General features: G+C 46.8%; 2 protein-coding genes across 3 annotated transcripts in view; one reads left to right on the top strand and one right to left on the bottom strand.

Moving 5' to 3' along the window:
• Positions 1 to 12,903, top strand: part of LOC127608577 (high mobility group protein B1-like) — a 201,297-nt gene that overhangs the window by 171,896 nt on the left and 16,498 nt on the right. The window lies entirely within an intron of this gene.
• Positions 1 to 12,903, bottom strand: part of LOC127608561 (beta-1,3-glucosyltransferase-like) — a 33,110-nt gene that overhangs the window by 6,405 nt on the left and 13,802 nt on the right. For both annotated transcript variants that reach the window (XM_052077702.1, XM_052077703.1), the window contains 7 exons: positions 11,010 to 11,052; positions 4,335 to 4,444; positions 3,026 to 3,102; positions 2,766 to 2,877; positions 1,083 to 1,219; positions 927 to 990; positions 719 to 850 (listed from right to left, as the gene is read on the bottom strand). In XM_052077702.1, coding sequence (XP_051933662.1) covers positions 719 to 850; positions 927 to 990; positions 1,083 to 1,219; positions 2,766 to 2,877; positions 3,026 to 3,102; positions 4,335 to 4,444; positions 11,010 to 11,052 — 675 coding nt within the window. The remainder of the gene's footprint in view (positions 1 to 718; positions 851 to 926; positions 991 to 1,082; positions 1,220 to 2,765; positions 2,878 to 3,025; positions 3,103 to 4,334; positions 4,445 to 11,009; positions 11,053 to 12,903) is intronic.

Raw genomic sequence — 12,903 nt, 5'->3', positions numbered from 1 at the left:
CATGTCGAGGTTGCATAAAGAAACGATTGAGTGATTAAATTCATTCATTCATCTTCCGAGCCGCTTGATCCTCACTAGGGTCGCGGGTGGTGCTGGAGCCTATCCCAGCTGTCTTCGGGCAGTAGGCGGGGGACACCCTGAATCGGTTGCTAGCCAATCGCAGGGCACACAGAGACGAACAACCATCCACGCTCACACTCACACCTAGGGACAATTTAGAGTGTCCAATCAGCATGCCATGCATGTTTTTGGAATGTGGGAGGAAACCGGAGCACCCGGAGAAAACCCACGCAGGCCCGGGGAGAACATGCAACCGGGCCGTAGTCCAGTGTTAGCACGTCAGCTTCACAGTGCAGAGGCACCGGGTTCGATTCCAGCTCTGGCCTCCCTGTGTGGAGTTTGCATGTTCTCCCCGGGCCTGCGTGGGTTTTCTCCGGGTGCTCCGGTTTCCTCCCACATTCCAAAAATATGCATGGCAGGCTGATTGAACACTCTAAATTGTCCCTAGGTGTGAGTGTGAGTGTGAGTGCGAATGGTTGTTCGTTTCTGTGTGCCCTGCGATTGGCTGGCAACCGATTCAGGGTGTCCCCCGCTTACTGCCCGGAGACAGCTGGGATAGGCTCCAGCACCCCCCGCGACCCTAGTGAGGATCAAGCGGCTCGGAAGATGAATGAATGAATGAGTGATTTAAAAAAAATAATAATAATAATTGACTCACGCAGGGCGGAGGCTGGAGGTGCAGCGCGGTGGCGCACGGCTCGGCCCTCGGGGAATCTTGGGGCTCGGTGCACAGCTCGGGCACGGCGGTCAGATGGGGACCCTTGCCGTTGTCCCAAATGTACAAGGCCACCTGCCGGGGCACACGCGAAAACTGCTGGCACTGACCGGAGCAGTTTGTGCAATAAAGCAGTAAAAAAAACACGCACCTCGTGTTTCAGGTCAATGGTGAAGTCCGATTTCAGCGGCTCCTCTCGGACTTTGTTGGCGAGTCTGAAAAAAAAAAAAAAAAAATTATTATTTTTTTTTTTAAATGACAACCTTACAGAGGATCTTCAAAGCAAACTCTGGCTGAGCTCACTGACCGGACCACCAAGGGGATGCTTAAGGCCCACGCGGCAGAGAAGTCGGGGTATTGAAAGACCGAAGGGTTGTCGGCAAAGGCGTAGTGATGGATGATGGTGGACTCGTCGTCGTGGAGCGGCTTCCCCAGGAACCATTCCTGGTGACAAAGTGCTTCATCAATCCTCAAAATACCGCTCAAGCCCAATAGGGACACATTTTACTGCAGTTAAAAAAAAAAAAAAAGGAAAATAGCCACACTGTCCTCTTTTCACTCTGAAATTGCGCGTCAAGGGGAATTTTGAAACATGTTCGTCTAAAAGATGGCGTCCATCAATGCCAAACGACACAAACGTAGCCCCATTTTGAGCCGCCAGGCGTTGTGTTGTAAAGTATTTCCAAAGGGGGAAAATACCGGAAAGTATAAGTAGCATTGCGACTGACGCTCTGACGCTACGTTTGCTAACTGCAAAGCTACCAGCGAGTTAGCCAACTGACTGAATCTTGACAGAAGCACGCGACGGGTCGCTGATGGATTGCGACTGACGCTACGTTTGCTAACCGCAAAGCTACCAGCGATTTAGCCAACTGACTGAATCTTGACGGAAGCACGTGACGGCTCGCTGACGGATTGCGACTGACGCTACGTTTGCTAACGGCAAAGCTAGCAGCGAGTTAGCCAAACTGACTGAATCTTGACGGAAGCACGCGACGGGTCGCTGACGGATTGCGACTGACGCTACGTTTGCTAACCGCAAAGCTTCCAGCGAGTTAGCCAACTGACTGAATCTTGACGGAAGCACGCGACGGGTCGCTGACGGATTGCGACTGACGCTACGTTTGCTAACCGCAAAGCTTCCAGCGAGTTAGCCAACTGACTGAATCTTGACGGAAGCACGCGACGGTTCGCTGACGGATTGCGACTGACGCTACGTTTGCTAACGGCGAAGCTAGCAGCGAGTTAGCCAACTGACTGAATCTTGACGGAAGCACTCAGCGGGTCGCTGACGGATTGCGACTGACGCTACGTTTGCCAACGGCAAAGCTAGCAGCGAGTTAGCCAACTGACTGAATCTTGACGGAAGCACGCAGCGGGTCGCTGACGGATTGCGACTGACGCTACGTTTGCCAACCGCAAAGCTAGCAGCGAGTTAGCCAACTGAGTGAATCTTGACGGAAGCACGCGACGGGTCGCTGACGGATTGCGACTGACGCTACGTTTGCTAACGGCAAAGCTAGCAGCGAGTTAGCCAACTGACTGAATCTTGACGGAAGCACGCGACGGCTCGCTGACGGACTTGTCATGGTCTCGAGTCCGAGACGCGAAACGATATTTATCTGGTAGTCTGACGGACGACAATATCGTGGTGTCGTTTGAGAAGACCGTAAAGCGGGGTGAAATGTAGCTTTCACAGGCAAAAACCCAAATGAAATCAAACTCAGCGCCACTTTGCAGAGGATCAACACTCGACCCACATTGGTGGCAAAATCTGGAAGTAAAAAAAGAAGAAGAAAAAAATAACATCACCGGGCAGGCGGCTTTTTAATTAGCGCAGCGGCGGCGACGTGACTGACACGTCTGTCGACTGTCACGGCGAGCCGAGCAGATGGCGGAGTTCTTAATTGAGAAGACACTTTGTACCTTACGATGCTCGCTTCTTTTTTTTTTTTTTGCAGAAGGAGGCAGAAGGAAAAAGACGGCTTACTTTCTTCTCATCAAACTTTGCCAGCGCTTCGACGAGCCTCGCCGTCTTGACGCCCGTCTCCTCTTCCAGAAACACCATCCACGAGGAATTCTTCCCAAAGGTGCGAGACAAACTGAGGACGCCGAGAAATCCATTGTTAGAAGCAAGTTTGTCTTTTTTTTTTTTTTTGATGCGCTTCAGATTCCCTTTCGGGTGCTTGGAGCAAGAATATACACCGTTCGTAAGCTAAACTCGCTCATTCGCTCATTCGCTCGACTCACTAAGGCAGCAGAGGAAGGACGCTCCAGTCCCCCTCGTTGTCGGATAAAGTGTGAAGGAGCAAAACCGCCGGAGGGTTCTGCAAGACAACAAAACACCACATGTTGACGGTCTGATCGGCATCCCAAGACCCCGAATCACCTTTTGTCATTTCTGTAAATGTCATTCAGGCGCAAAAAATATACTTTCCGTTTGATTTAATGTACCCGTTATAAGATAAGATAAGATAAGATATCCTTTATTCGTCCCACAATGGGGAAATTTACAGCCTCCAGCAGCAAGAATGTATGTAGAAAGAAGAAAGGAGAAAGAGAAAAAAAAAAAACAACAAACATCTTTCAATTAAATACAATATGAACACAAATGGATAAAAATTATTATTATTATTATAATTGTTATTTTTTATTCATCAGCCTGACAGCAGTCAGTAGGAACGACTATAATACTATATATATATATATATATATATATATATATATATAATACTATATATATATATATATATATATATATATATATATATATATATATATATATATATATATATATATATATATAATAAGAATATAATACCCAAAGAGGAAATTCAACTTGCCTTCTACTCTGCCGGACGTATTTTCGTCATTTCGTAGCTCATTTGGGGAGAAATGGTAACAACTGCTAATGCGTCGTAGCGGGAGGGCTTTCTCTGCTTCTCCGAATTCGACCACGACATGCTACACTCAAGGCGTGCGACTCTAAATCCAGCCGGCTCGATACATAAATACAATTTCCTTGAATTCTAACTTACACCTACAACCGTGAAATCCCCAAAAAACGTTTTTTTTTTTTTTTTTTTTTTGCGATATAGCGGCAACAGCTAACGTGCCGAAAATATGTTGGAGCGCAAAATAAAAAGCCATCTTGAAAGTCGACGTGGGGAAGCGTGCGGCTCATTACGAGCAACGCATGCCAGCTGACATTATTTCTCATCAAGGCAACGTCGGCGCCACCCGCAGACACGTCGGACAGCAGGATGAGGATGCGCATGGAAGCACAACAAATGTCTGCATATCCAAAATACATCAAAAGCAAGATCCTGGGCTCATGCTGCAGATTAAAAAAAAAAAAAAAAAAAGGATGCGGCAACATTTGTGGAAGTGGATCGCGTTCTTTAACGAGTCTATTTGTGCTTTTCGTGCAATGTAGAAAACAAGTTTTGGGACGGAGCAACGAGCCTCATCACGAGTGAGTTCAAAAATCAATGGGAAGCTTCAAAAGGTGTGTGTATGGGGGGGGGGGGGGGGGGGAGCACGTAGTGTTGAATCTTACCTCTGAGCGAGCACGCGCCTGCCGGATCAAATCCTCTCGCCGTTTCTCCGCTCGCCCGGCGTGGAAGGAGTTGCTCTGACTCCGGATGATAAACACCACCTCTCCAACATCTGCCCGATACAAAAGGCCCGCAGGGTGAGGGAATAAAAAACAGCACCGATCGATGACCTTCATCCCCGTGGCGGGGATGGAGGGGGGGGGGGGGGGGAGCAACCGCGATGATTTGCACTAATCTCCGTCGGCCGTCGGGGAATAACAAGCACGGCATCAAGAGCTTAATTAGGTGGTAGAAACCAGAAATGTCACGGCCCGCACGGTTGTCACTGAATGAAAAATGTGCGCAGCTTCTGCAAAGTAGCACAACAACCATAGAAGAGCTTTCCAAATGAGACTGAGCAACACCCGCCCCCGCTTGCATCTGTGACACTCCTGTCGGTGGAACGTCTCGGCCCTGCGTGACATATTAAGTGCATCCTAATTGCGCACTAGAAGCTTTCATGGGGCGTATTATGCTGCGGTGAAATTAATTCAAGCTCATTTATCGGCAAAGAATCACTTCAAGGTACGTTTGGCATCGCGACCGTGCCCTTATGTGGTCAAAAAATGGATTGTAAATGTCCCCAATGCGGGACAAATAAAGTCCCGCTCGTCTCGTCAAAACAATCATTCAAAGCTACAGCTGTCGATTTCAGGTTGTGTTATGTTAGAGCCATAAGGAAAATTTGGTTAAATTATAAATGCAGCCTTTTGAATATTCATTCATTCATTCATCTTCCGAGCCGCTTGATCCTCACTAGGGTCGCGGGGGGTGCTGGAGCCCATCCCAGCCGTCTTCGGGCAGTAGGCGGGGGACACCCTGAATCGGTTGCCAGCCAATCGCAGGGCACACAGAGACGAACAACCATTCGCGCTCACACTCACACCTAGGGACAATTTAGAGCGTCATGCATGTTTTTGGAATGTGGGAGGAAACCGGAGCACCCGGAGAAAACCCACGCAGGCCCGGGGAGAACATGCAAACTCCACACAGGGAGGCCGGAGCTGGAATCGAACCCGGTACCTCTGCACTGTGAAGCCCACGTGCTAACCACTGGACTACCGGGCCGCCTGCCTTTTGAATAATTAGAATTTAATAGATGCAATGCGTTTGGTTTATATTTGATATTTTATTAGAACAAATTTTTTTAAGAACATCGAAGTATCTGGGCTCCATTGGTTGTCCTGTTTTTAGTCTGTTAAGAGGCTAGATTTATGTAAACATGATTAGGAAGACAGTAGGGCATGGAGCAAAGCCTTTTTTTTTTGACCGTACTTCGTGTTTGCTTAATTCGTACTTTATGGGAACTGATTTCGTATTTCGTTTAAGTGTATTGTATACGTTTGATTAATCCATTTGATAAAGCCTTAATTTGTGTTCAAGAAAATAAAGAGATTCGGGGTTTTTTTTTGGATCAAACGATGGCGGCCTAGTGTTTTCCTTGTCGTCAAGTAAGTTGCCGCTACATGTTACAACATAACGAACCCATTTTGACCACATCAGGACAGCACACATTTTCATTTTCAAATGTCCAGTACAAAGTCATCACAAAATACCGAAAAATACAGATAAGTTGGCAAAAATAAATCAAATCTACTCGAGTGCAGTCACAGTCTTGCTACTTTGTTACTTCTCACCACTTCTTTTTCTTAGACCCGAAAACTGCGCTGCTGTGAAAATAATCTGTTTTGTCACAGCCAAGTGCAAGGCTGCATTCATTTCGATGGCAACTGCCAGGTTTTTTTCTCGCGTTCAAAATTGCCTGCCGGTCGCCTCCAGCTAATTTGGTGCCCCCCCCCACCGCTGCCCGCCTCAGCAAGCCAAAGCAATCGATATCACTCAATGCGGCGTAAAGCCCCAGCTTTACCGACTGAGGGATTGATGTCCCTCTGCAGCCGCTTGGTATCTCAACTGTAGTTGCAGCGTAGCGCCACTACGGAGGCGCTATATCAACAGCGGTGCGCAGGAAAGGCCGGAAGAAACGGCTCATGTCTTCGTTCACCGAGCTCCGGTACGCCTCCGTGTCCTGCGCGTATGCGTGTCAATATTGTAATGACGACTCCTGGTCAATAAATCTAACATTTAAAAAAAATAAAAATAAACGTTCATGTCAACAAGAGACAAGCGCAAACCTTGCCAAAGAGGAGCCAAGGGCTCAAACGATGCCATCTCAGGAACAAATTTGATGCAGGAGAAACCCTGGCAACCGCTTGCCTGCTTGTAAAAGTCCACAGCCCAGAGACATGAGACATTTTTGTCCCTTTTGGGCGCTTTGGTTGGTACGCGGCCATGCGAGAGCCGGGGGGTGGGGGGGCTTTCCGTTGGACTTTGTTCATGCAGCACATTTGCTCATCCGTCATTGAGCGCTGTCACCACTGCGGACCTTTAAGTGGATGTCACATGGAAGACGAATGGCGGTGCGAGCTCGCCGCTTTCATGGCGAGCCGCGGCGATATCCGGGGGGGGGGGGGGGGGGGCTGCGGTGCGCTGGTCTGTGAGGCGAATGTCATCACCAACCGGGAAGAAATCCAGATGATATCACAGGGAGCACATTTCCTTTATATTCAGCGGCCTTCAGATTGATGCGTTTCTGCTTCCTATCAGAAATTGCAATTCGCAAAAGCCCGCAGCTCACATTTTGTCTCTTAAATGGGGCTGAAAACTGTGACCGGTCGTCACAAAAAGCAAACAACGGTGCAGTCGACAAGAACTGGGCCGGACCGTGAATACTAAAAATTGAGATTGTAGGCTACAGAAATGCAACGGGGGTGGGAGTTGGGATGTGTTGGATGAAACACAATTTTTTTGTTGTTTTTTTTAAGAAAAATAAAATCATCCCAAAAAAAAAAACACAGTCTAGTATCCGTTTTCCACAAAAAAAAAAGAGAAAAAGAAGGAAAAATAAACAAGACAAAAATAAAAGACCAAAATATGAAAAAGATATGCAACAAAATCTGAAAATATGCTAATCTGCGAGGATGCGGGGGTCTACTGTTTTGTGGTAACTAGAGAGTGATCCTATTACTCTCGATTCTGATTCGATAGTGTCAGCCCTACACCGGCCACCAACGCGGTTGCCTCGGAATGAAAATCCCTTGTAGACTTTGGTACGTTTATTGAAGTCATGTCGTTGAATGAGAACTTTTTACATGTTCAAGTACTACAGAATGTGATTGCTTTTCCCACTTCTGAGGAAAAGCAGTTCGACACATCTTGGGTTTCTCGCCGTCTTGACAGGCAGCTCAGAGGGCTCGTTTGTGATGAAATGTGCAAAACGTTCTCGGCAACTCAGAAGAGGGCCCGGCACCAAATTACGTTCACAAGTTCAAAACATCATTTGCAGAGAAGAGGGTGATAAATTGTGATTTTCAAACACACTGAATCCTTTGGCCTTTTAATAAGTGAAGCGCTGCGGAAGAACTCGTGCAATAAATCCATTTCAAGCAACACTTCCATTTTGGCTTGAACTACCCTAAAAGGAAATGGCCCAAACTTGAGCAACTGTTGCTAACATGCTAACAGTTGGTATGTTAACATGTATACGATTCCCTTTGTGTCCTGTGGTCAGGTATTATTGTCAAAGAGAAAAGCTCACAAGCTAACAGTTGTGATGCTAACACTTAGCAAGATAGCATGGAGGGCGGAGAAAATGATGAGGCACTTACGTCGTTGCATACAATTGGGACCAAATTGAGAAACGATAGCATGCGAAGATGCTAGCAGTCGTTTAGCTAACAACAACAAGCGCGGGCTACGCCGTAGATGCGCTAAAATCGGTGGGTTATAAAGGAAGGGTGTCCGCCTTCAAATTCCAAAGTTTTCTTGACTTGGATGTCGTCACGGTAGGTGAACGGGAGATATGACGATGGGACTCGAAGTGGCCCTCGGTGGAAAAAGCTCGGACAACCCTGATGTTGACATTGACGTCCTTTGGAATTATGCCGAATCAAGGTTCAGAAATCCAAGGTCACTCACATGAACAAAGTCACCCAACGTAGACGAGAGTCCGCACGTCCGATCTGAGGGAGAGCAACCCCCCCCCCCCCCCGCCCTCCCACCTCCAAATGTCCCGTTGGGCTCGCTAAATGGCCGACTTTGCATATGTTTCCAGAAAGCCCAGATTGACAGTTGAATCAGATAAAGCGGCTCCCAATCCCTCATTGCAGAGATAAAATTGTGCCGTGTGTCGAGAGGAGTAAAAAGGAAAAAAAAAAAGTGGGGGTGGGGGGGGGGGGGGTGGGGGGAGAAACTAATTAAGACCGAACATGTAGGCTTTCGACTCAATACTAATAGCTTTTGATTCATCATCAAATTGCAGGAAGTAGAAGAAAAAAAAAATAAAGGGAAGATGGTGGAGAGTGTCCTTCACTCCGTCCATTGTGTCCTTCGCCTTTCAGGTGAAAATCAGCATCTGCCAGCGTCTGCCCACTCACCAGCGGCCGTGACGGACGGCGAAGGCGCGATCAATCCATTGATCCGAATGCACTCGGCTTGCGGCTGTCAAACATGAGCAAAGGAAAATAGGCTCGCTGCCCGGAGAAGTCGGTTGACGGACGGTTCGAAGAATGTACGACGGGAGGAGTTTACTGCCAAATGGTCGCATGAGCGCTCGCAACGGCGACTGGGCGTCACTTAGGTCTCGGTTGCCGTGCGAGGTTTGAGATGATGAGAATTTGTCAGCGGTGACAAGTGATCAAGTACAAATCAGCAGCATATCCGCAGGTTGTATGTGGGGAAATAGTCTTCGGCATTTCTGAAGAGGTCCCCCGAAGCAACAAGAAAGCCAGCAAATAAATCCAGAAATATATAAAAAGCAAGACTTCAAAAAAAAAATCACATTTCAGCTGGAACAATGACATGTGTTGGGCACAACACGTGTCTCAGGAAGCCATTCCTGAAAAGACAGGAAATTTGCTATTTTGGCTCCAAGTAGCCATTTTGGGCAAGATTCAAGAAAAACAACAAAATGGTTGTGTTCATTTTGGCCATTCCATCGAACTAGAGCTCCATAACCCAGATTCACCGATGACCAATCGTGAGTAGACGAGTAGATAGTAGAGTCTCAAGAAACCACATGACAGTTGAAGAGTAACTGCAGTCTGATGACTTGACTCGAAAGAGCAAAGCTGTGAGATCAGCTGTCCCTGGAAGACGTCCGCGTTTTGGACTCACGCGTTGGTGACCTCATTCCCGCTTACGACCTTTTCCCAATCCAAAAAACTCCTTTCAACTTTTGCATTTGCGATAAATAAAACAAAATGTGCGCAGTAATGCCTGCGATGGATCGGGCCCACACAAACAATATTCTCCACAGGCCCGTCGAGTCTGACTGGTGTGAAAAAAGCCAATCACTTTTTACTCTGCGTCAAACAGCGTGCTCCCCCCCCCCCACATGCCCCCCTCCCCTTCAAGACGGATGTTTGTATTTGTGGCAACATTATGAAGTCGGTTGTTATTGCTTGTGTGGGGAATGAAATCGGACAGGAGAAAAAGAAATAAATCAAAGACAAAGAGAGAAGAACCCATCTCAGATTGAGACTGGATAATCCCCCGATGAAGCGAGACTTATTTTTATTTTTGCACCTTTGGTTTGTGTGTGTCGATTCCCTGATGGGGAAAAAAAAACATTTATAAACATATATATTTTTTTTTATAAATGTATTTTTTATGATAATATAAATAAAATATATATTATATTGGGCGGCCCGGTAGCCCAGTGGTTAGCACGTCGGCTTCACAGTGCAGAGGTACCGGGTTCGATTCCAGCTCCGGCCTCCCTGTGTGGAGTTTGCATGTTCTCCCCGGGCCTGCGTGGGTTTTCTCCGGGTGCTCCGGTTTCCTCCCACCTTCCAAAAACATGCATGGCAGGCTGATTGAACACTCTAAATTGTCCCGAGGTGTGAGTGTGAGCGCGGATGGTTGTTCGTCTCTGTGTGCCCTGCGATTGGCTGGCAACCGATTCAGGGTGTCCCCCGCCTACTGCCCGGAGACGGCTGGGATAGGCTCCAGCACCCCCCGCGACCCTAGTGAGGATCAAGCGGTACGGAAGATGAATGAATGAATGAATATATTATATTATAATTTTAAAAATATTTTTTAATTATATTTTTATTTTTTTATTTTTTTGCTCACTTGAGTTCTGACCTGAAATTGGTGAAAATGTCAAAGTCGGCTTTCATGTCCTTGCGGAACACCGAATGAATGCCCCGTCTGGAAACGGTGTCCGATATGAGGAAAAAAAAATCCCGTTTGCCAAAGGTCTGCACTCCACCGAGTGCCGTTTCCAATTCATTCTTTGTTTCCTTTTGGAAGCAAAATGATGAAGAAAATGTCAGCTGCTTGGATTTTCTGTCATCGTCGTCGCACGGATTGAAAAACAACAAGTCAATGTGGGATTTGCCAAGCAGTACTCGGTCCCACCTCAAGCCTGGATGTTTATTTAATAAGCAGTGAGCGTCTGATTTTTTTTCCACTGTTTGTTTTTTTTTTTTTTAAGTACAATGCATTGACATTTGTACGCACTTAAACTATTATTGCTACACCAGCTGTCATGTTGGCACAGTGTCAAACAAAGACTTTGCCTGGATTTTTTTTTTTGGTTTGTTTTTTTGCGCTTCCTTTTGTCTGATTAGACTCACCGAGTTGCCTGGCAGGGATCCCCTGCGTATCTTCTTCCCGACTCTGAAAAACACAGCAAGAAAGAGGCGCTTTAATAATTAAGGCTGACAAGAAGGAGCGGGGCGGGGCGGGGCGGGGCGGGGCGGGAGTGGGTGCAAAATAACCAATCAAAAATCCCCTAAATCCGCACGTGGTCGCTCGGCAACAAAACATCGCGATGGGTGAAAATTGTCGGGTTCGACGGGTAATTAGGACAAGTCCCCGCTGTGGGTGACATGAAGGAATAACGACCGGGTTCGCCGCGGTGCTAATTGCGCCGCGAGCGTTTGGGGCGGGCTGTGCGGCAGACGACGGGGAAAATCAATCGCAAGCCGAACGCGGGTTTCAAGTCTCATCTTTTTGCCGCCTTTTTTCACCGACGCGACATGGCGCCCGTCCCCGCAAAGCAGCCGAGTACGAGTAGATAATGGCCAAGAGGAAAAGTTGAAATCTGATTCATGACGAGCCCCCCACCCTTCAGAGCGGTGGGAAATTCCACTGCCAGCAATTGGACAAGCGAATGAGAGGACCGGCTCTTCATTTCGAAGCCACGGTGCTAAAGTGCTCGAAACCAAAGTGAGGATGTTCCGTGTTCCCCGTTAAAAAGAACCGAAACGTCATTCATCCGTTCTAGAACTCCCACAAAAACAACTCGACTTTTTTCGCGTGGATTTTTTAAACAGCAAATTGGTAAAAACGAGGTCTCGATTTTTGGGGAGGCCGATGCTGATTCCGATGTCGGGCACAATAAAAAAAAAATTCAGATAACAGATTCATCCACCAATTAAAGGTGATTGTATAGAATCAATAAAATACCTTATTTGGATATCAACATTTTATAATACTTTGTCTTCAAGTATATGCTTAATTTGACAACAGAGAGAATAATCGGCAATCATCGGGCGACTTGTGTCAATGTTTGAAGCTCAATATACTTGCCTTATATTGCAATGTGTTCATGTTTTGAAAATAAATACATGAATTCATGAAAAAAATCTGCAAACATCGGTTGAAAACCGTCCAACGTTTCGGCCAACGGCCAAATAAACGTATAAACGGATAACGTAAAGAAATAAAGTTGTTTCATAAAGTGCAGTTATTGGAAGAAGCCAAAAGTCACCATAGCGAGTGTTGTATTGTGCCTTTAAGGGGCGTGGCCTAGCATACGACATCGGGGGACATGTTCGGTCAGTCAGCGGGTGAGTTGCGGCCGACTTTGCCGAGCTTTGTGTCGTTTCACACCTCACTAAGTCAGTAAGCGTTTGCGTGTTGTTCATTTGCGGTCGTCCTCCTTCAAGTGCTTTGAGCCGATTCTGTGTTGCTCTCGCTAGGCAATTACAACCCGATGATTTGCAAACTCCTCGCTATTCCATCTACATTAAAAAAAAAAAAAAAAAAGAAAGTGTTACATAAGCACCCAAGATGCCCTGAAAGCCCAGTGCTGAACCTTTGCTTTGGAAGCGCCTCATACATAAGCTCATGCCTTGCGCCACAATCCATCCCCGAGGACACACACACACAGACACACTCGCAGCGCAGATGTGTCAGGTCGCATTAGCTTGGCGCACAATGACGCGCAGACCAACTGCAGGTTTGCGAGAAAAAAATCTAACGGGAGACTCCGAACGTCGCAGAACATTGAAAGCTAGCCGTCCACCCCCCCCCCCAAATTTTTTCTTTTTGCTTTGTTTTTCTGTTTCATTTTGGACATTTGAGTGAGTTTCAGAGCATTCCACGATGCATTTTCTTTGCTCGGGAAAATGTTAGCGCATCGCCAAGTTATGGCTTTGAACATTTCCCCATTTGTAAATTTCCCCAGTGTGGGACGAATAAAGGATATCTTATCTTATCTTATCTTATTTCTGCATGCAACTC

The sequence above is a fragment of the Hippocampus zosterae genome, chromosome 10 (assembly GCF_025434085.1).
Source record: "Hippocampus zosterae strain Florida chromosome 10, ASM2543408v3, whole genome shotgun sequence".
In the NCBI taxonomy this organism is placed as follows: domain Eukaryota; kingdom Metazoa; phylum Chordata; class Actinopteri; order Syngnathiformes; family Syngnathidae; genus Hippocampus; species Hippocampus zosterae.
The sequence above is the reverse complement of the archived record's forward strand: the minus strand, read 5'-3'. Positions and strand labels throughout refer to the sequence as shown.